The 21,269-nt window shown below is 45.3% G+C and overlaps 1 protein-coding gene across 1 annotated transcript; it reads left to right on the forward strand.

The window, feature by feature from the left end:
- The first annotated feature begins 15,274 nt into the window (after positions 1-15,274).
- Positions 15,275-19,060, forward strand: CXCR4 (C-X-C motif chemokine receptor 4). Its single transcript, XM_044242562.1, has 2 exons — positions 15,275-15,360; positions 17,474-19,060. Exons 1-2 carry the CDS (start codon positions 15,346-15,348, stop codon positions 18,518-18,520), a joined length of 1,062 nt encoding a protein of 353 aa, XP_044098497.1. The 5' UTR covers positions 15,275-15,345; the 3' UTR covers positions 18,521-19,060.
- The last annotated feature ends 2,209 nt before the right edge of the window (positions 19,061-21,269 follow it).

A 21,269-nucleotide genomic window follows, 5' to 3' on the forward strand; every position in this document is an offset into this window, starting at 1 on the left:
GATGAGGATGGTGTCATTGGGTAGACCAATGAGGCATCCCCGACTAGGAGACTGGGGATGCAAAGAGAACGGCAACCAGAAGGAAGATGTGTCATACTTTAAAAAGAAGAGAATTTTAGGGGCGGCTGGGTGGCTCAGTGGGTAAAGCCTCTGCCTTCGGCCCAGGTCATGATCTCAAGGTCCTGGGATCGAGCCCCGCATCGGGCTTTGCTCAGCAGGGAGCCTGCTTCCCCCCCTCTCTCTGCCTGCCTCTCTGCCTGTGATCTCTCTCTCTGTGTCAAATAAATAAAATCTTTAAAAAAAAAAAAAGAAGAAGAAGAAGAAGAGAATTTTAAAAATCCAAGCCACAAGAAAGCTGCACACAGCAAACCACTCACTCAGTTTTAGAATCTGATTTCTAGAAGCATTTTCCTACACTACAATGATATCTTTGGAACTTCTCTTTGGTAGATGGGCTTTTTTTTTTTTTACCTCCTCCACTTTAAGTTTCAACTCTTTTCAACACCGAAAAAGAAGCTGAGTTTCACCTTGGGAAAATGCAAAATAGTCAGCTGTGGTGAAGAAAAAATGAATTGCAATTTCGATCACAGATTTCTTTGAAACACTGTGCTAAAGGGAGTTCTAGAAGGACCACTGACTCATTTCAGCCAGTGAGCCAGGATGAACATTTAGTGTGGTGACTCAGTGGCCAAGGAAACCACTTCTCTTTGGAGAGCTGTTGGTTCTGACTCTTCTTATCTGGAGGCCTTTACCAAACAAACAAGTATCATCTTTCACTTGGGGGCACCTGGTAGGCATTTACAAAAAAGAAAGGAGTTCTGAGAAAAAGAACTATAATTGTCAACAGCAGTGAGGGCTCAGTTTCTGCTCTCTTCGAGCTCATCCACAGAATTATCAAATCAAGGAGCAAAATGATTTGTCTGAAAAGGGGGTGTGAAGAAAGAACAATGAGGCATAAAGAACAATAGAATTGGAGATATAAAATGTGCTCCTTCCCCACATCCAAGGCAGAAGGTGTTACCTTTGGGTAAAACACAGCAGGTGTCTAATGTCTGCTCACACCATTCTCACAAGACATTATTTTGGAGGAGTAGCCAGGAAAATGAGAGGCCAGAAGAGAGAGGAGGCATACTCCAAGGGATGTCTACCTGTATTCAACTCCAACCTAGAGCAGACTTCATAGAAAAGTGTGACTTATCTCTAAATAGTCCTAGACTGGCTCATGATAGTTCTGCTCCTCCCCAGGGGAAGGTCACTTGGAGGTTACAGGTTTAGAGATCTCAGTAGTCCCGTGGACCAAGATGTTATTGCACACAGGCGGCAAAGCCCCACATAGGGGAGAGTATATCACGTGATTGTCCTCACCATAGGAGCCATCCCTTCCTCTGGGCCCTTCCAAGAGTGGACTTGAACTTCCATGTGGCATCTGAAACAACCCAAGTCCCAGTGATCTTTGGGATCCCTGTGACCAAAAGAAGAGTCTCTCCTAATGAGAAGTCCACTCCTCAGGGACAAGACAGGCAATATAGGGGGAGGGCTGCTGTATTGGAAGCAATCCTTTGTCATACACTGCAGCAGCCATGATAAATGGTGGCTACCATCTTCCTGCTCACCACTAGCCACTGAAGGAACCCAGTGAGGCATCCATCTACTATGCAGTGCAGGAGAGAGCATGCAAACATCTGGCTTCCCTGGTCTTACACTCCTTCATGTAAAGAATGATGTGAGCTTCTGACACCCTTGTCCTCCTCCTTCCTCTGAATACCTGACATGGGCTTGTATCAGCTCCTAAAGAGTGGTATCCCCAGCATAGGGCTGGCACAGAACAGGTGGACCATAAATGTTGATGTTGATAGCTAAAGTCATAGGGAGAGGTAGGTACCACTTTGCATTACCTCCACATTGATGAGGCAACTGAGGCCCTAAAAACATCAAATAACATGCCGAAGCCCCTTGGTTAGTGAACCCAGGTCTCTTAGCTCCAGAACACAAGCTTTAAACTGCTCCAGCACCAAAGGTAGACTGGATACACAAAGAAATTGAGTGTGTCAGAAGCTTCTTACAGAGCACTCCTGCTCCCCTGATTTCAGCAGCATCAGTCTCTTACCAATGGGCTAGTGCCCGTTTTATGTTCACCAGTCTTGATTGTGGGTTGGAGATCACAACTGTTTGTCCCTCCTCAAGAGCTTGTCACACCCAGTGTTCCCTGGTTTCATTTGTGCATTGGGGTTCCAACTGTCACTCCCCAGACAGTACATTGGTTTCACTTCCCTGGGCCTTAATTCATTCGGGTTTTTTTTTTTTTTTTTAAATAGTGATCTATCTACAAGGGTGGGTGTGAGAAGTAAGAAAAGGGGTGCAAACATAAACCCCACAGGGGCCTCATCATGACACTGTTCATGCATGAGTGAGCACTTAACAAACAAAACGCATTGTAATGGAGTATTTTTGTCCTTTTGTGGTAGTCCTGAGTCTTAACACTGGCGGACATCAGAATCAGCTGGAACATAATGTCAAAGGCCCCACCTCAGCCCTATCCAACCAGAAACACCAAGGCTGAGGTCCAAGGATCTGGGTATAGCCTAATAGTAAGCTTCCTGTTGTATGGGGGCTGAGCTAGATGTTCACCTTTCCAAAAGGTTCCATAAAGGATTCCTGCTCAGGGTAGGTGGTAGGTTTAGAGGACCTAAAACCTGTCTTCCAAGCACCAATCCTCTTATTTGGTTGGTTCTTGGTTGGCAGCTCCCTCCTGCAAGCTGAGTAGTAATTAGTATAAGAGAAATATTCCTTCTGTCCCATTCCATTTTGGTTATCTCCCCAGCTCTCTCTTTGGTATCCCCGGTAGGAGTAGGCTGTAGTACCAAACAAAAAATACGCTTCCTCCAGGGCTGCCTTTCTTCTGTCGAACAAGATCACTTTTAACAACCACAAAGTTTCATGAATCACCAGATGAAAGCTGGTTATGCTGTCAGTGTCTGTTAATGAAGAACATTCTAAACATACATGCGCACACACATCCACACCCAAAAATAAACTAACAAAACTATAAATTCAAGACACTTTCAAACATTGGTATTTTATCAATCACAAAGCATCCATATGCATCTGAAAAGTTGTAGTGCATTATTTATTTAGCCTGAAGTAAGATTTGGGACTTGAGACTATGTGTACCCTTTATAAAATCTTCCCTGGGGTTCCATTGCCCAAAGATTGGGAAACATCATGTGCCACCCTGTCAAGGTCAAAGCCCAGTGGCCCATTCACCTGCACTCGCTTGCTGCTGAATAGTAAATATCACTTGAAGAATTCAATGCTAGAATAACAGTGTTTGAAATGAGATACCCGTGAGTAGCCAAAGGGTGAGGAAAGTCATCTAAGATCAAGAAGAAAGGAAAAATTGAATCTGAGAATAAACTCCACCTGCAGCCATGAGCCACACTCTGAGAACAAAGTTGGATGCCAGAAGGTAGACCAGAATATTCAACAAAGCAACTATTAGAGTAGAATAAAGAACTGGAAGCAAAAGCTCCTATCTTCCTTAAAAATGACTCTGGCACAATTTACAAGTAAAGGCATATATGTAGAGCAAGTTATTTTCAATGTTCTGCTAAAGTTATTTTTGTAGCTAAAGATCCCTGAAATGATTTTAACTGCAACTGTCTTGGGTAGGACTCCAAACTATGTGCCCAATCAGGAGGTGAATGCGTAGTGGTACTGTGGACTCCCCATGAGATTCCAACTCTTTTGCAAAGCTTTCCAGGCACCCTGCTTTGAAATGGCTCCTTCCTCTGAACTACTGTGCCCCACTCCTGGTGAGTCTGATTCTGCAGGTGTGAGGAGGGTAGGTGCCAGCACCTTCTTGTTTTCTGTAGAATTCATTTGTGACCATAAAAGTTATGAACATCTGTATGTGAACGGTTACTATAGTGCAGATGTTGATTTGAACCTTAAGTCTCTTCAGACAGCTGCTTCCTTTCCTTCTGCCTCTTCTATAGCACCACCTCTAAGTGATGTTCAATAAACCATGTATCGATGTGCTTTTATCTGATATAGTGTCCTACCCCGGAAAATCAACTCCAAATCATACCTAGACAGAAAACTTAGACATCTTGAAATCTACCCATATCTTTCTTTTGTCTTGTCTGTCAAGTTTTGCCACTTCTGTTGGGTATCTTTTCAAGAGGTGCAAATAGATGAAGTCACCCCAGTGACATCAGTGACAGGACATCACTGGCCCACAAGCCAGATGTCCGTATTGGTAAGAAGTCAACACCCAGACTTTTTCCAAAAAGCATCCCCTACTCTCCCAGATAGCCTCTCCCTGACCTCTCTTTATCATATCTAAGCTGAAATTCCAGTCACCCTGACCTCCTCCTCTTCTTCCACCATATCAATGAGCACATGATGCTAGTTCCTCAAGATCTCTTCTATTTATCAGCCTCCCACCATTCCCCAGTTGGCCCAGACCTTTACAGTCCCCTGCCCAAGCTATCCAAATAGGCTTGTCTGCTCCATCTACCTGTTCCCTTCTTTCAACCCATTCTACACTCTATTTAACCCTAGTTGTTTTAGAGCATAACTTTGGTCATATTATATTCCAACTCAAAATCTTTATGGCCTTCAGTTTACTTGACAGAATACAGTCTGGACTGTATATTCCCCTTGCCTATAAAATATCTCTGTTCTAGTTTCAATGTACCTCCCCAGAAAGAACTCCAACTATAGTCCAATCAAACTAGCTGATCCCTGTTGCTGGCTCCAACATTTTATCCGTGCTTTCTTATTTCACTCCGAATGTCCTCCTCCCCCCCCACCCCCCCCCCCCCCAGTTCTCTCCACATCAAAATCCTACTTATTTGCCAAATACATCCTGCTGTGTAAAAGACTTCATCCTTCCCTGCTACACCTTTTTTCTACTCTGCATGTCCTGTCTGTCCTGCTGCAGCTTGGATTCTGGTCGTCTATGTTCCTTATCATCTCCCATGCTGCCCTTACATGTCTTGAGACTAAGAGCTGTGTCTCAGTGCCTGGCAGAGCTCTGCACATGGCAGGCATTCAAAATAGTTCGCAGAAAGAAGGAAGGGTGGGGGTGGTGGACAGGGAGAGAGAAAGGGAATGAAAAGAGTAAAAGAAGTAAAAAGAGAAGAGCTCAGAAGGGGCCGGGAAGAGCTGGAAGAGAATCCATTAAGGAAGGAGAAGGCAGGTCCAAAACAGAAATCGAAAAAATTAAATAAAATGCTTTTGGAGAGATCCCAGGTAGTGGGAGAGTGAGTGTTTCAGATTCACAGGGAAGAAGAACCAAGAACACTTGCTTGCACCCTGACTTAACACCAACCCTGATTGCTTGCACCCTGACTTAACACCAACCCTGATTTGATCCCATTGCCAGATTCCATTGTTTCTTTATAGCTCAAATCTCACAGTAGGACTAGGGCCTTCAGGTTGAAACCAGGTCCCTGTGATTTATGAATAGAAATTCACCTTCAACTTACACTTCATTCAAATTTATGTAAAACATCTTATCTCTGTAATAGTTAACTCTGAATTAATGTTGTTCCACTTTACAAAGTTGGCCTATAGATTACTTTGTGTGATAGTCATATCAATCCTGCAAGATAGTTAACAGAACTCCCTGATAGGTGTCTGGCACTTCAGAGTCTGAAAAGCTCCTCATCTTTTTTTTTTTTTTTTTTTTTTTTTTTTAAGATTTTTATTTATTTGACAGAGATAGTGAGAGAAGGAACACAAGCAGAGGGAATGGGAGAGGGAGATGCAGGCTTCCTACTGAGCAGAGAGCCCGAGACGAGGCTCAATCCCAGGACCCTGGGATCATGACCTGAGCTGAAGGGAGACGCTTAACAACTGAGCCACCCAGCGCCCCAAATCTCCTCATCTTAGTCATCTTGTGCAGTGGTCACTCTCCTTTTTATTAATCCCTTAAAGCCAGGTCACATTCAGGGAAACTGTTTCTACTACTGTTTCCAGAACACAGCCTACTGCTTTACACTTCCTTGTCCTTGCACAGATGGTTCTATGGGAAGAATTCTTCTAGCTCTATACAATCTTCACCTTTACAAGCCAGGTCTCTTGGGGGGTGGGGCAGAGTAGCAGCACCCAAAGGCCCCTCCAGATTCCTCTCTGAAAGATAGGGCTGTCCCTCACCAAACGGGCACACCTGAAATTCCATGGCTGCCTCAGCATCTGTGAAAGTTCTGGAACAGGACTCAAGACCAGGGACATTAGGGGACTCACAGCACTGGCCAGTGATAAATCACAGACATTCATCTATACACATCTGCCCCTGGCAACACAGGGAAGGGAAAGCTGCATAGTAAAACCCACATCCCTTACTCTCAGGAGAAAAGAGGAGAACTGTTTATACTTACATAACAAAGCGGGACAGCAAGTGGGTATGGGAGAAACTCTGATTTTGTATTGGCTTATTTTTGCCAGTTCTCTATTCTTGTGGAGGCCTCACACTCCTGCATTTTCAGCTCTTTCTTCTGCAGAATTTATTCAAAACAGCTCATTCTGTTCGAAGGGGTACACAAGGCGTGGGGCCAGAGACCACAGACAACAGGTCAGAAGATCAGACCAACTTAAGTGGTTCTCTGTGACTCAAGGTGGGGGTAAAGAAAAGATTTTCAAGGGAAAAAAAATAGAGCATACAGTTGGAAAAAACATAATTATGTATTTTTTTCAGATTTGGGGGGAAAGGTTTGTTTTCACAATACAAACCACAGAAAATAGGTAAAGTTCAACAAAACTTGTCTGGGGGAGAATGCATAGAAGAAATACCTTCTTTATATTCATACTTTCAAGGAAGAAGTTGGAGATTTCTTATGGAACCTGTCAGAAATGAGGGCCAATTAAATGTTTATGTTTAGCATAAGAGGACAGAGGAGGTCTTTACCTACCAGGAAACCAGTGACCTCTTCTCCGTTTCTAGACCAGTCTGGGGACCCTGCACACCCAAACTCTTAAACAGAAGCCCAGATAGAAATTCATGGCAATTCCAGAGTGGACCACCCCCTTACTGGAACCAAGGCTAGGGCACAGAGCAGACAGAGGACAGAGAAGTGAGAAAGCAGGAGCTGCTGGGACATCAAAAAATCCAGAAACAGCCAAGGACTTGGGTTTGTGGGATGATTGATTATGATGGCATGTGTGAGTGCCTCTGTGTGTGTGTGTGTGTGTGTGTGTGTGTGATTAAAGAGAAAGGGGTTGGGGTAGGGGCTCTGGTTGAAGGGCATAGTGGTTCTTTTTTAGAGTGGCAAATGGCCAATTTATGACAAAAACCTGAGCACACCCCATATGGGGTGGCATGAAAGAGAGGAAAAATCCCTCTAAAAAAATAACTGGTCACCAGCCCCCTACCCCTGAAGTGAAAATTTACCTGACAGAGAACAAATCATCTTCAGTCTTTAGGAGCTTTATTTAATCAGTTTGGGGAGAAGCTTGAAGATGGAGCTGGATGCCCTCCCACTTTCATCAAAGATAAAGCTTTATCTTTGCTGTGGAGGTCATTGTTTTCCGCCCCCAAACCAGCCATAAACTATCAGCACGTGAGCCGATTTCCAAACCATAAAGGGACAAGGGTGGCAGACGGGCAGACAAGGGATATTCGATGCCTGCTCCCTCTGAGGGGCTGCCCCACCTGGGCTCTCAAAGACGTGTAAGGCCATGGACGGCTGCACTCAGAAGCTGGGTTTGAGTAAATGTTCCTTGGAGGATGATCCCACAACTTGTTGATAACTGGAATAAAGGAGTAGAAAAACAAGGAAGAAAACCTGAAACACACCACCTTGGTATATTTAAATGAGTCTGAAACGGTTTCATTTCCTCTGTTTGAAAAGAAACTGCTCCAACACAAAGCCATCCCCCATTTATAGACACTCCAGGAAAAGCCCTATGTTTTGGGTTGGAAAGAGTATGAGGGGTAATTGGATGATAAAGGAACGTCTTCTCCAGGTACCCCTCAGCACCTGCAGAAAAGAATTCCATTTAAGAGTGAATCTTCAGACAATTTTTTAAGCCTTCATTTTAACCTGGTTTCCCCTAATGTAACGCCAGGCAAAGATGGGGTTAATCTTTCTCTTTATTAGCCTGCTTCTGAAGCTGCTGCCTCCCCACATTTTCTCTCCAGGCAAGTACATCTGAAAGTCTCGGGAGGCCTTAAAAAGTCTAGCACTAATCTTTTGAGTCATTTAATCCCCCAAATCTTCCATGTTTGAAGATAATTTCCTTTATGAAAAGAAACCCTAACCTGGTCCAATTCCGCTCTCAAATTTGCTAATGGAACAAAGAGCGCTCTCATTAGACTCATCCTTGTGGCTGTAGAAAAAAGTGTCTCTGGAAGGGCAGGTTTTGCTTTAGCCTGGGGATGGTTTTGGCTGCCACTCTCCTTGGCTTTCTCTCAAGGCATCTCATTCAGCCAAGCTCAAGTTAAATTAGACCTAGAGGAAAGAAAATAGGGAAGGCAGGTTCCTGGAGCAAAGGACTATCTAGTGCTCAGTTTCACCCAGCCCTGTATAAGCCCTCTTTCTGAGGAATGGGCTGCCCATTCCAGAGAGTCCTTAGAGGTGGGAGTTTTCCGTACTGTTGTGGGAGGAGCTCCTTGGAATGGAGACTGAATGGGCTCAAAGATCCCTCCCAACCCTGAATCGGAGTCTTTGCAACTACAGGAGAGGGCTTTCAAGGCACATTTGAGAAACTATTACTTCTCTTTCCTTCCCCACCACGTAGGTCTTTCTTCTGCCCCACAATTAGAAGTAAGAACATTTCACACTTTATTTAAGATTCCATTTCCCTTCACCTCACTTCTGTGGGTAATAGGGGAGAAATGCATTTGCCTAGATAATCGGAGCCCTCCACTGACATGACATTACAGCAGCTGAGATATGACCCTACATTAATAACAAGCAATGTTTATTGAGCATTACAATGGGTCCCACACGTGCTATAAACTTTATATGCATTGTCATATTTAACACACCCAACAACCCAAAAAGTGAAATGTTACTACTACCTGGCTATTATAGCTAAGGAAATATATTAGAGATACACTTGCCCAGCTACCCACGTGATGTGCCTGAATGGGGAGCCGGAAGACACATGGAGAGTCAACATTCAAGCTCCAAAGTCCCATGCTCTGACCCACTAAGGCTATTCTATTCAGCGGGTGATCCTTCTTTCTACTATCGGCACTGTTTAAAGAGAAGAGGGAGGAATGTTCCTCTTCTTGAATGATGTTGTCCTACAAATCTAAAAGAAATAATAGCCTAGTGCTCACACACTGAGGTAACTGAGAAGGCTAAGAGCCCGAGGATGGGGAAAAGTTTGAGGGAATACAACAGAACCATAGTGGAATGAGTTCGTTGCTGTCAGGGGCCCAGATATTAATCTGAGGGCAGCTGGGAGCTGCAAGGAAGGACCAACTCAGGAAACCCAAAGTGATTAACTTCCAGTCTCAGAGTGATGGACAAATTATGGCACAGGGCTATCCTAAAAGAATTCTGTGGAGAGTTCTGGCTATTTCCATTGCTGCCTTTTATGTATCTGTCCCATCCTTTTGGGTCCCCCAACCTCCCCATCTTTCTTTTGATTCCTAGTATCATAACTTCAGCCAGCGTAAACTGGAAGTTCATAGAATTTTTGTTTGCTTGCTTGCGTGTTTTGAATCAGCATTTTAAAGTCAAGAGATTTCACCTTAAAAACTTAGGACTTTGGTGGCTCAGTTGGTTGGGCAGCTGCCTTCGGCTCAGGTCATGATCCCAGCGTCCTGGGATCGAGTCCCACATCGGGCTCCTTGCTCGGCGGGGAGCCTCCTTCTCCCTCTGCCTCTGCCTGCCTCTCTGTCTGCCTGTGCTCACTCTCTCTCCCTCTATCTCTGACAAAAAAAAAAAATTAGGACTTTCATCTTCTCTTTAGCAATAGGAAGACATGGCCCAAATTCCCACATAGGGCAATCAAGGGTGGTGGCTATCCCTCTTTGGACTCCCCAGTTCTCCACAGTCCCCACCACTCCCTATGGGGCCTCATTTATTCACAATATCTGCAGGGCTTGTCACCTGTGCCTTATAACTGTAAGTAGTTCCAAAGGCACAATCATGGCTTTGGATTTAGAAAATTCCTCTCTCATGAACATTGCAGGGATCTCCCTACACACACACACACACACACACACACACACACATAATTTCCACCATATCATTCTGCTAATATAAAAGTCTTGGTAGAATGATCTCAGTGAGATCTCAAAGCCCATCTGTGTGGGGGATCAGATCACCACATTTCTGGCTGTCCCCTGGCTCTGCCATGGGATGCATAGCTCTCTTTAGAGAGACCAGACCGTCCACAGAACTGTAGGCACTTCCTCTGGTTATATAGTTCCCTGAGGTCACCGCCAGTAAATTACTGGTTTAAGGAAAACAATGACAAGCCTTTTCCATGGAGAACAGAGTTTGCTCACTCAATTATTTCCTCAAGTCGTGCCCTCTTTCCCAGCTTGACACCATAATTTTTGAGGCAACAGCACTGGGTCTGTTGTTCTTCAGATCCACAAAGCCACAGTGAACCTGCCACAGGAGCACAACAAACTTTGAAAGCAATGCATTTCCTGGCAGTGGAACTAACTAGTCAAGTAATGATCAGTGCATTGTTAATTAAGTGGCTGCTTTGATAAAATGACTTATCAGGCTGACTCTAAACTGTATTTGTTTACCAGTCTAGTTTTTCTCTCTGTATAGGAAATTTTGTGGACTGTTCTTGATGGCTGCAAAGCTTCCGTAGAAATCACTAATAATCTGACTTCAGTGAAGTCAGACCTTTTAGACATTCAAAATATGACTTAGATGTAAGATAAAAATGGTACTCAGAAAACCAGTAATACTTTCCCTAAATTTGGTTTATTTCCCAAAGTCATTTTCCACCTGTAGGCATTAGAGACATATGGAGTTGAGAAAAGAGGAGTGGGCTGGCTGCAGTGGGGTAAGGAACCATTTCTTCCCCGTAACACCGGCTTGGAAATTGTTGACATTTGATAGCACTGTCTTTGACATTTGTAACCCTCTGGTAGAATTACATGCCCATTGGGAAGTAGTCTCCTGTGTTTTTGTGATTTTTTTATCAGTCAGGAAAACATTAACTTTGTCTCTTGAATTATCCCCTACTGCTATCAATGAAGTTTGTATTCTTTTTCTCTTTCAGAAGCAAAAGTGACAGTTTTTCTTTGAAAAAGACAGGGGAGGAGCCAGCGATGGAACAGGGGACTTGGTGCATTCAGAAGGCCTGTGAGGTTGCTGCCTCCTACCACCCACCATCAGGAAGAGGTCTGTCCCTAAGGTTTCTGCCTGACTGGCTTTGAACCTCTCTGGGGACACACACACAGATACACACACGCAAACACACTTACACACAAATCAACCAGCTGCAGACCGAGCAACAGGAGGTGGCAGAATGCTTGCCACTATGTCACTGGATTTGCAAGCATCCCCTCCAAAGCATGGCCAAGGCTAGTTATTCCCTGGGCTCAAGCCAGCCTGAGAACTTGGGGACCCTGCCAAAGCACTGACAGCCCCTTAGCCTAGCTCAGTTGCCAGAGCCACACAGGAAAGTCATTAATTCATTAAATAAAGCTTCAGTAAACGATTAGGGAGCCCATTATTTGTTCATCAGTGGGATAGCTGCATAGAGGAGGAACCCAGAATATTTGAGGAAGAGGAGAAAAGACATACACTCACTTAAAAATGGAATAACATCCCAAGAGATGCCACTCAAAGCAGTATGTAAGTGGATGCCAAGTGACCTTTCAGAGGAAGGAGCTTTCAGAGGGTGAATAGCAGCCATTAGAGAAAGAAGACATTGTGAAGAGTGGACAGAGTCTGGGCTTTGGAGCCAGACAGACTGGGTGCAGATCCTCCCTGTGTGATCTCCACCACGTTCCTTGCCCTCTCTGGACATCAGTTTTCTTACCGGGGGTCTAGAGGTGGCACATGCCTTATGGAGTCGTTGAGGTTATAAGAGGTCAGCTACACATCACAAGCACTCAACAGATATTTGAATTTTTTGCTTTGTTTTCTTTTCAAGAACATCTTAGAGTAGTTGGAAAAGTAGTTTAGGTAGGTTTGGCCCAAGGGAAAATAAGGAAAGGCCATTCCTTAGAGGAAAGGAGGACTACTAAGGAAAAAGTCATCCTATCTAGTGAATACTTTAGGAAGTGGAAAGGTATGATAAGGGAGGCATTCCGTTTCCCTTTTTAACACTGGCTTTTTTCTGAATATAAAAATGTTTCATGCCTATTACAGAAAATTTGGAAAGCACAGAAAAATGCAAGGAAGAAAATAAAAAATCAAATATAATTCTCACCCAGTGAAAACTCCTATAAACATTTTGGTTTTGGGGATGCCTGAGTGGCTCAGTTAAGTGACTTTGGCTCAGGTCATGATCTCAGGGTCCTGGGATCCAGTCCCAAGTCAGGCTACCCTCTCAGCAGGGAGTCTTCTTGTCTCTCTGTCCCTCCCCCCACCCTCTCAAATAAGTAAATTAAATCTTTTTTTCCCCCCAAGATTCTATTCATTTATTTGACAGAGGGAGAACAACAGCATATGCACAAGCAGGGGGAGCGGAGAGGGAGAAGCAGGCTCCCCACTACGCAGGGACCCAGGCATGGGGCGCAATCCCAGGACCCTGGGATCACAACCTGAGCCAAAGGCAGAGAGACACCAAACCGACTGAGCCCCTCAAGTACCCCATAAAAATAAAATCTTAAGAAATGGTTTTTGTTTTCCTTCCCATCTTTTTCTAGCACATATTTTAACATAACTGAGTTCACACTATATACATAGTTCTGAGTCCTACTTTTCACACCTAATGTTTCATAAGCATTTTCCCATGTCTTTAGAAAATCTTCTTCACAAACATCATTGACAAGGGCCATATGGAATTCCACATATGGATATACCAAAATCTTCTCTACTGTTCTACTTATGGACGTTTAGGGCTGTTCAGATATTTCAGTGTATGAATACCTTTGCGGCAAACTTCTCTTTCCTCGGGATGTTTCTATAGGTGGAATTACTGTTCTAAGTTTCTGTTGACTACAATGTGCTCTCCAGAAAGAATGTTCAGTCCACATTCTCCAAGCCACAAGGGAGAAATAGCTGCTTTTATCTTAATATCCAGATATTATCTTTGAAAAGAAAAATTTTGCTTGCTTTGACAGTCACTGAATAGCATTTCATTGTTCTCTTATCTTGTTCCCCTTAGCAGATATACCTAAAAGGATCTAAAGTAGTCCACAGATAAAGAAAAACCTTTCTTTTGTCTGCAATCAACAAATATTTATTGTGCAAACCATTTTACTCTGGATTTATCCTCTCTTCCCTTTTGGGACAGGTTTGGGAGATTCCACGTGTCAGGTTTCCACCATAATGAAGAGAAGAATTTTGAGGTCCAATGCAGCTGACATTCTGGGTCAAAACATAAAGATTCTGCCACTACTGAGCTTTGTGAAAAGCAAATCATGGAACCTGTCTAAAATTCTGGTCCTTCAATATTGCCTCCTAACCGTAGGATGTGAAAACGAGAGGATCCCAATTTTTACTCTACATAATGTAATATTACGGCATAATTTCATCTAGTCATCATTCTGTCCTAAATTAGTAGTTCCTAAGAGTCCCACCTCCTGACCCTAACATCAGCTTTCAGTAGATGAGCACCCTCACCAGCAAACATTAGGGAAGGGGTGCTGATCGAAGAAAATTAAGCTCTGTAGAAAGGTTCCCAGCCCCTGGACCATCTCTGGAACACCTCCAGACTGAAAGCTTTTATCTGAAGTGAAGGGGTTGGTGTTCTAGACCCAGTCTGGGCAAGTCTTTTTCTTGGGATCGTGCTGCGGCGCGCGTCACAGGGCATTCATCGCTTTCCCTGGTTAACGCTCACATCTCGGTCCCCCGCTGTCGCTGGTGCGGTCACCCCGCCAGCGGTCGCACTAGTTCTTGGCCCCGCCCCTCAATCGTTCCCCGCCCCACCCAGGCTCGCGCCGGCGGGAACCGGCGCGAGGATGGAAAGCCCTGTTTGGGCGTTCACTGCAAACCCCAGTCTATAGGGGACTCTTTTAACCGTCTAGCCTCACCCCGCCCCACCCCGCCCAACCCTCAGGCTATTTTCTAATATCCCTGCGGACACTTGTCCTCCACAATGAGTCGTGGAAGACACTGGACACAGGGCCAGATCTTGGTTTAAGCCCGGCTTGGAATCCCGGGCCAAAACCTGCGTTTCATCTCCGCTAGTCAGCTCTCTGTTTCCTCCGCTTGGGGGCCTTATCCTCTGGTTCAGGGCTGTATGCCCAGAGTCTAGACCAGTGAGTCGCACATATTGCACCCCCCCCCCGTAAATATCTAAATGACTAAATGCATCGCCGTGATGGTAACACCCACAGGCTGTTGTGAAAATGAATGAGTGATTCTGTGCAAGTCTACCTCGTGATCTGTTACAAAAAGTACTGTTCGCTAAATTTCTCTTATAATAAAGCACACTTAAGTATTTTTTTAAAGTACTATTCACTAATTGGTTGCCCGGAAATACACACCTACTTCTCTATCACGGTCTCCCTCCCTAATTATGCCAAATAATCCTACCCTCTCCTGAAAGTGTTTCCTTATTATGTGTACCTGATGCTGGTACTATTACTGTGGATGTGCCTGTGCTCTGAAGAGTCATTTTATTGTCTGAACAGACTGCATCTGCCGAAAGCGCCAGGGAATGGAGTCAGATGCTGGACCCACTTCTAGCATTGCCGCCTACTAGTTGGGTCATTCTGGCACATCACTACTCTACTCCGGGACTCAGTGTCTCCATTTGTAGCATTCCCGGGTCTGGAATTCCATCCACGTGAGCAAGGATGGATGCGCCACACAGGACGCGTTGGTCGCCCGCGCTTCCCACCTCCTTTCAGGCGCATCCAGCTTTCCCAAGTTGGGGAACGCCTCTGGGATGCCCTCCACAGCCCAAGACTCACAAGGTGACCTCCAACTAACAGCAGCTGCTCAGGGGATTCCCGGGTTTACCCCAATTAACCTCCCTGGGACTGCTGGAGCGCTTACCTCCACCCCTCCCTCGAGCCTTCCTCCCCCACGTCTGCTCCCTCTGCCCCACCCCGCCTTCCCTTTTCCCTGCCCCGCCCGCGCACCCGCACTGCGCATGCGCCGCCCGCCGAGCGTGTTTTTATAAAAGTCCAGCTTCAGCCAGAAACTTCAGTCTGTTGTCTGCGGCAGCAGGTAGCAAGGTGATCCTGACGGCTTGGGTGCTCCGGTAGCCCCTGCGGCTGGAGAGCGAGCAGTTACCATGGACGGGTTCCGTGTAAGTCCAGTTTCAACCTGCTTTTTCTTAAACGTACAAACACGTAAACTTAGAGCGCAACCCCTCCGAGTGGGCATAACCGACCAGAACTTGGGAGGTGCCAGTACCCGGGAGAGGAGCATGGAAAGGAGTTTTCGTGCGGTTGGTTACACTGGAGGAGGGAGGTAGGATTGCAGTCTTTTACTCTGTAAAACAGAGGAGAAAAAACTGGAAGGACCTTTTCGGTGGCTGCGTGTCTCTCCCTGGAGTCCTGCGGCGCGCGCTGTGCTTGCATGCTGTTTGCAAACATAAGAACATTCTGTGCACAAGTGCGAAGAAGGCGTGCGCGCTGCCCGCGAACTCAGACCCAAGAGTCTCTCCCGCCGGGGAGGAGGAGGGGTTTTTTGGGGAGTGAATTATCTGAATTGAGAGGTGGAGGGCGGTGCGCGGGGTCTGAGTTCCCAGAGCGAGGCTGCGCCCCTGGTTAATTTCAGGCAAAGTCTCCAGGGAACCACTCTTGAGGCTAGGCGCGTGTTCGCCGAACTCTGCACCTCCCGAGGAGCTGTGCCAGTACCCCCGCATAGTGAGCAGAGGGTGGGAAGGGCGGGCGGACCCAAGGTGCTGCTTGCCTGAGAGAGGTCTGAGAATTGGCCACAGCAGGGAGGTGGCCCGGAGCCGCCGGTGCGCCTTAGGATTGAGGGAGAGACCTCGCGGGCATCGGAAGCGCAGCGAGTGGACCCCGGGGTTCCGTAGTTTGGGATAGCACCGAGGGAGGAGTATTAACAGTCACGGTGCAGCGGGACCCAGAGGTGTGCCCCGCGGGGACTGGGGTGGAATGAGGACTTGGGAGGGCACCCGGCCTGCGGGTAGTTGCGGCGCAGACCGGCAGGTGCAAGTGGGGAGACCGTTTAGCTCTCACCGATCCCAATTGCGCTGTTTAACCGTTAGTGGTTTCCTGGAGACTTTTGAAAACCCCTTACCAGGAAGGCTTTTCGTTTCCCCCAGCGGCGCGCAATTCAAAGGCGTTTACGGAGGAGCCGCCCATTCTCTCCCCAGCACCCTGTAGGACTGAACTTGGCGAGCTGCCGGGCGGAACCCTGGGCGCTTGCAGCGGCTGGTGGTGGTCGTGGGCGTGGTGGGCAGCCGCGGAGGTCCGGAGTTGGACCATCCGGCCCTAGGTGCGCCCTCCGCCTGAAGGCTTCTAGCTGCAGACCTCCGACCCCATTTACTGGGTCAGTGGCGGGGTGGGAAGCGATCCGGGAGAGTGAGGAAATGAAACTTGGGGCGAGGACCAGGAGTGCAGACCCGTGACCTTCCCCTCCCATTAAAATGCTGCACTCCCTAACGTCCTAAACGCGCCAAGAGATAAACAGGTAGAGACACTCCTGCCCCTGAGGAGCACCAGATGCGGGCATGTGTGTGGGGCGGTATCCTCCTCTAACACCCCTGTTCAATACCCCAAGCAATAAAGACTTCGTTTACGGCCGTATTCTCCTTCCCCACTACGCGTTGCTATAAGTACAGAATGATTTGTGTTCAGACAAGCGAGGGAAAGACAGTGTTTTGCGCCTTAGGAGAAAGTTTTGGGGACTCCCCCCCCCCCCATGCTCCTTCCTCCCCTTTTCCCTATCCTGGTGAATCTTCATATAGAAAATTAATCCCACTCCACAAACACGGGTTTCTATTCCCACTCCTCACCTGCCCCCGCCCACGTCCCCCCCCAATTCTGGGCACCCTAGGAGGGGCCTCTTTGTGTTTTGTTTTGGTATTTTTCCTCCCAAGGTTTTTTTCTTCCCCCTAGTGGGCGGGGTAGAACAGTTAGCAAAGAAGTGACTTTGAAACCGTCAGAATCTCAGTGCCCTTTTGTTCTAAACAAAGAATTTTCTAATTGGTTCTACTAAAGACAGCTATAATGAAATGACTCTGGGGAAAGATGGGGAGGAGGGCTGCAGGAGTCTATAATTCTCTTGGGCTCTTCCCTCACTACTTCACTGGGAGCAGAATGTACTGTAGAAGGCTGGGATGAGTTGGGTTTTATAAATTACTTTTTAAAAATCGCAGAAAGATTTTTTTGAACTTGGAGAATGCCCGCTGTACTTGAAAGTTAATATCCATTCCCTTGCCTCTTTTGCAGATATACCCTTCAGATAACTACACAGAAGATGACTTGGGCTCAGGCGACTATGACTCCATGAAGGAACCCTGCTTCCGGGAGGAAAATGCCCATTTCAACCGTATCTTTCTGCCCACGGTCTACTCCATCATCTTTTTGACTGGCATAGTGGGCAATGGATTGGTCATCCTGGTCATGGGTTACCAGAAGAAACTGAGAAGCATGACAGACAAGTACAGACTGCATCTGTCTGTGGCAGACCTCCTCTTTGTCCTCACGCTTCCCTTCTGGGCAGTTGATGCTGTGGCAAATTGGTACTTCGGAAAGTTCCTGTGCAAGGCAGTCCATGTCATCTACACAGTCAACCTCTATAGCAGTGTCCTCATCCTGGCCTTCATCAGTCTGGACCGGTACTTGGCTATTGTCCATGCCACCAACAGTCAGAGGCCAAGGAAGCTATTGGCTGAAAAGGTGGTCTATGTGGGCGTCTGGATACCTGCTCTCCTGTTGACCATTCCCGATTTCATCTTTGCCAACGTCAGGGAGGCAGATGGGAGGTATATCTGTGACCGCTTCTATCCCAACGACTCGTGGTTGGTGGTGTTCCAGTTTCAACACATCATGGTTGGCCTTATTCTGCCGGGCATCGTCATCCTGTCCTGCTACTGCATCATCATCTCCAAGCTGTCCCACTCGAAGGGCTACCAGAAGCGCAAGGCCCTCAAGACCACAGTTATCCTCATCCTGGCTTTCTTTGCCTGCTGGCTGCCCTACTACATTGGGATCAGCATTGACTCTTTCATCCTCCTGGAAATCATCAAGCAAGGATGTGAATTTGAGAGCACTGTGCACAAGTGGATTTCCATCACTGAGGCCCTAGCCTTTTTCCACTGTTGCCTGAACCCCATCCTCTATGCCTTCCTTGGAGCCAAATTTAAAACCTCTGCCCAGCATGCACTCACCTCTGTGAGCAGAGGGTCCAGCCTCAAGATCCTTTCCAAAGGAAAGCGGGGAGGACATTCTTCTGTTTCAACCGAGTCCGAGTCTTCAAGTTTTCACTCCAGCTAACACTGATTGAAAAGACTTGTATACATTAAAGAACTTTTTTTTTATGTTACACATTTTTTCAGATATAAAAGACTGACCAATACTGTACAGTTTTTTTTACTGGATTTTTCCTTGTGTTGCTTTAGTTTTTGTGAAGTTTAATTGACTTATTTATATAAATATTTTTTGTTGTTGTTTTTCATGTGAATGAGTGTCTGTAGGCAGGACCTGTGGCCAAGTTCTTAGTTGCTGTATGTCTGGTTGTAGGACTGTAGAAGAGGGAACTGAACATTCCAGAGTGTAGTGAATCACTTAAGCTAGAAATGATCCTCAGCTGTTTGTACATAAATAATCTCTCCATTCCAGTGGAACATTTTATTTTTCCTGTTCTTAAATTGTTTGGTCATACTATGTGATTTTGCTGTAGAAGGTGGCACTTATAACCAAAACCTAAAGTGGTATAGAAATGCTGGTTTTTCAGTTTTCAGAAGTGGATTGATTTCAGCACCTACAATGTACAGTCTTGTATTAAGTTGTTAATAAAAGTTCATGATAAACTTACTCAGTGTTATGTTCTGATTTCTGTTGACATTCTTTTGGCTCACAGAAGTAAAAAATAATATATTTATGGCATGTCAGGTCCTCTTCTGGTTGTTAAAATATTTTGCTTAATCCTTATCATAATTCTGTGATAGGAACTCTGGCTCAATTATTAATAGTAGAATGATAGTTTGTAGAGCAGGAAACTGAGGCACAGAAACCCTAAGTGACCTGGTTAAAGGCTTGGTAAGCAGCACCACCAGTATTCCAAACCAGGGAATCTCTCTTCAAAATCTGAAGTCTCAACCACTTTCAACTCCTAGACATTTAGAAACATCTAGCCAGTTCCTATTTCTATGAAAAAGAATCTGAAGGATAAATGTGGGTGTACAGAAGAAAAGGTCTGCAATACTATGTTTTAGATTTTACTACAACTGACCCCTTATATAACCCAGGACTGCTGTGCCAAGCCTGGTATGGTTTTCTCCACTGATTTTTCTCAATCTAGATACCATCATTCCCTTTTAACAAAGGAACTGAGAGTCACAGACTTGGCGTAACCAGCACTTTCAAGGGGACAAACCAGGAGTTGATTGCACCCATTGTTCCATACCACTGTTTCCCCAGGACACCTGGTCATAAGTCAACTGAACTGTTATTGAAAATAAAGCCAAAAGTGAATGTTTTCTTCACAAAATTAACCAAGCCAAAAATACCCCTCTTGCAATATGTTCTATGCAAATCTCAACACTTAATCTATTGTAACACCTAGGACCTCAAGGGTTTAACCAAGCAGATAAAAGTTGAATTGGTACTTTCAGAGCTCAGAAGAAAGTTCCACTGAACCAAGCTCCTCATTGCCCATATTTTGCACAAGACTTTGGAGTCTTATGTAATAACACCCGCAACTATTTACACTACCATTGTGCAAGCCCCAGGCTCTTGAGTAAATTTCAGCTCTGATCTCCGTTTAAAGATAATTTTCTAAACGATGTAGCAGCCATACCTATCTGATTTGGGGACACAAAAAGGGTACTCCAGGCATGCACTCAAAGATAATAACAAGGATATAATCAAAGCAATATTTGGTCTACTTTTCATAATTGTTTCTGGCACAGAAAATCTATTTTGGAGGAAAAATTGCAATGTATTATCTTTCTGAGGCAAATCACATTTGTCGAAGGCAAATTATAGATCCCATGAAGGGAAATAACTTAATTACTTAAAATAGAATCCAATTTGGCTGTGCATTTCTGCTGCAGTCTATGGATCTGGAATAATTCAGAATGGTATTCCTACTCCACTTGAAAACACAATTAGATTTTATATAGGAAATTATCTTGAGGTTTCTTGGTTTTTCCCTGAGAAGCATAATTGGATCACCCTTCATTTAAGCATAGTTTTACATGTACTCTTTGGAAGGCTTAGTCTTAAAACCATGACCATTGTAAGACTTCACTTGAACTTTCTCTATAAATATTTATTCTCGAGACAATAGAAGAAATCCTTGGAAGGAATTCGTTTTCTTTCTCCTCTTGGCTTGAAACCTCGTCACCCCAGATTCCTCTCCTTTACCCTGGAGTCACAACAAAAGGAACCGAGCTGGAACAAAATTCCCAGTGTCACCAGACTTAATGGATATTTCATTCTCCCTTGGAACAAAGGTGGGATACTCTTTTTTAAATAGGAAAAAAGGTCTGGCTCTCCCCTTGCCCCGAAAGCCCCACCCCCATCATTCTCTGTCCCCACCCTGCCATGTTCCAAGTGGCTCCAAAGCATTCCCTGTGTTGTGGTTTGTTGGACAATGCTGGGAAACCCAGTGTGCTAGCCAGTCCTTGTATAAAGTAGCTGATTGTTCCCTCTCCTCATCCTTTATGAATGGGGCCCTTGAAGGTCAGTAATGTAGATCCAGTTGTATAATGGAAGCTAAAATATTTAAATTGTATGCATGCTGCCACTAATGGCATAAATATGACATCTGAGTTATTAATAACATTAAGCTTGTAACTGGGGAGGAAAGAAGATGTTTTTATCTTGCAAAGCCTTTGTTTTCCTAAAATGCCACTGGGCTATTCACCTCCCCCTATGGAGGGCTTCTGAGCCTCCTTTTGTGGTTATGCCTGTGTTAAAATAGTAATTCCAGGGAGCCATTTTAAGAGGATAACATACAGGTTTTATTTTAACAATCTAACAAGCTTGACTTTCTCCAAGCTTATTGTCGGATAGTAAA

The sequence above is a fragment of the Neovison vison genome, chromosome 3 (assembly GCF_020171115.1).
Source record: "Neovison vison isolate M4711 chromosome 3, ASM_NN_V1, whole genome shotgun sequence".
NCBI classification, from domain to species: domain Eukaryota; kingdom Metazoa; phylum Chordata; class Mammalia; order Carnivora; family Mustelidae; genus Neogale; species Neogale vison.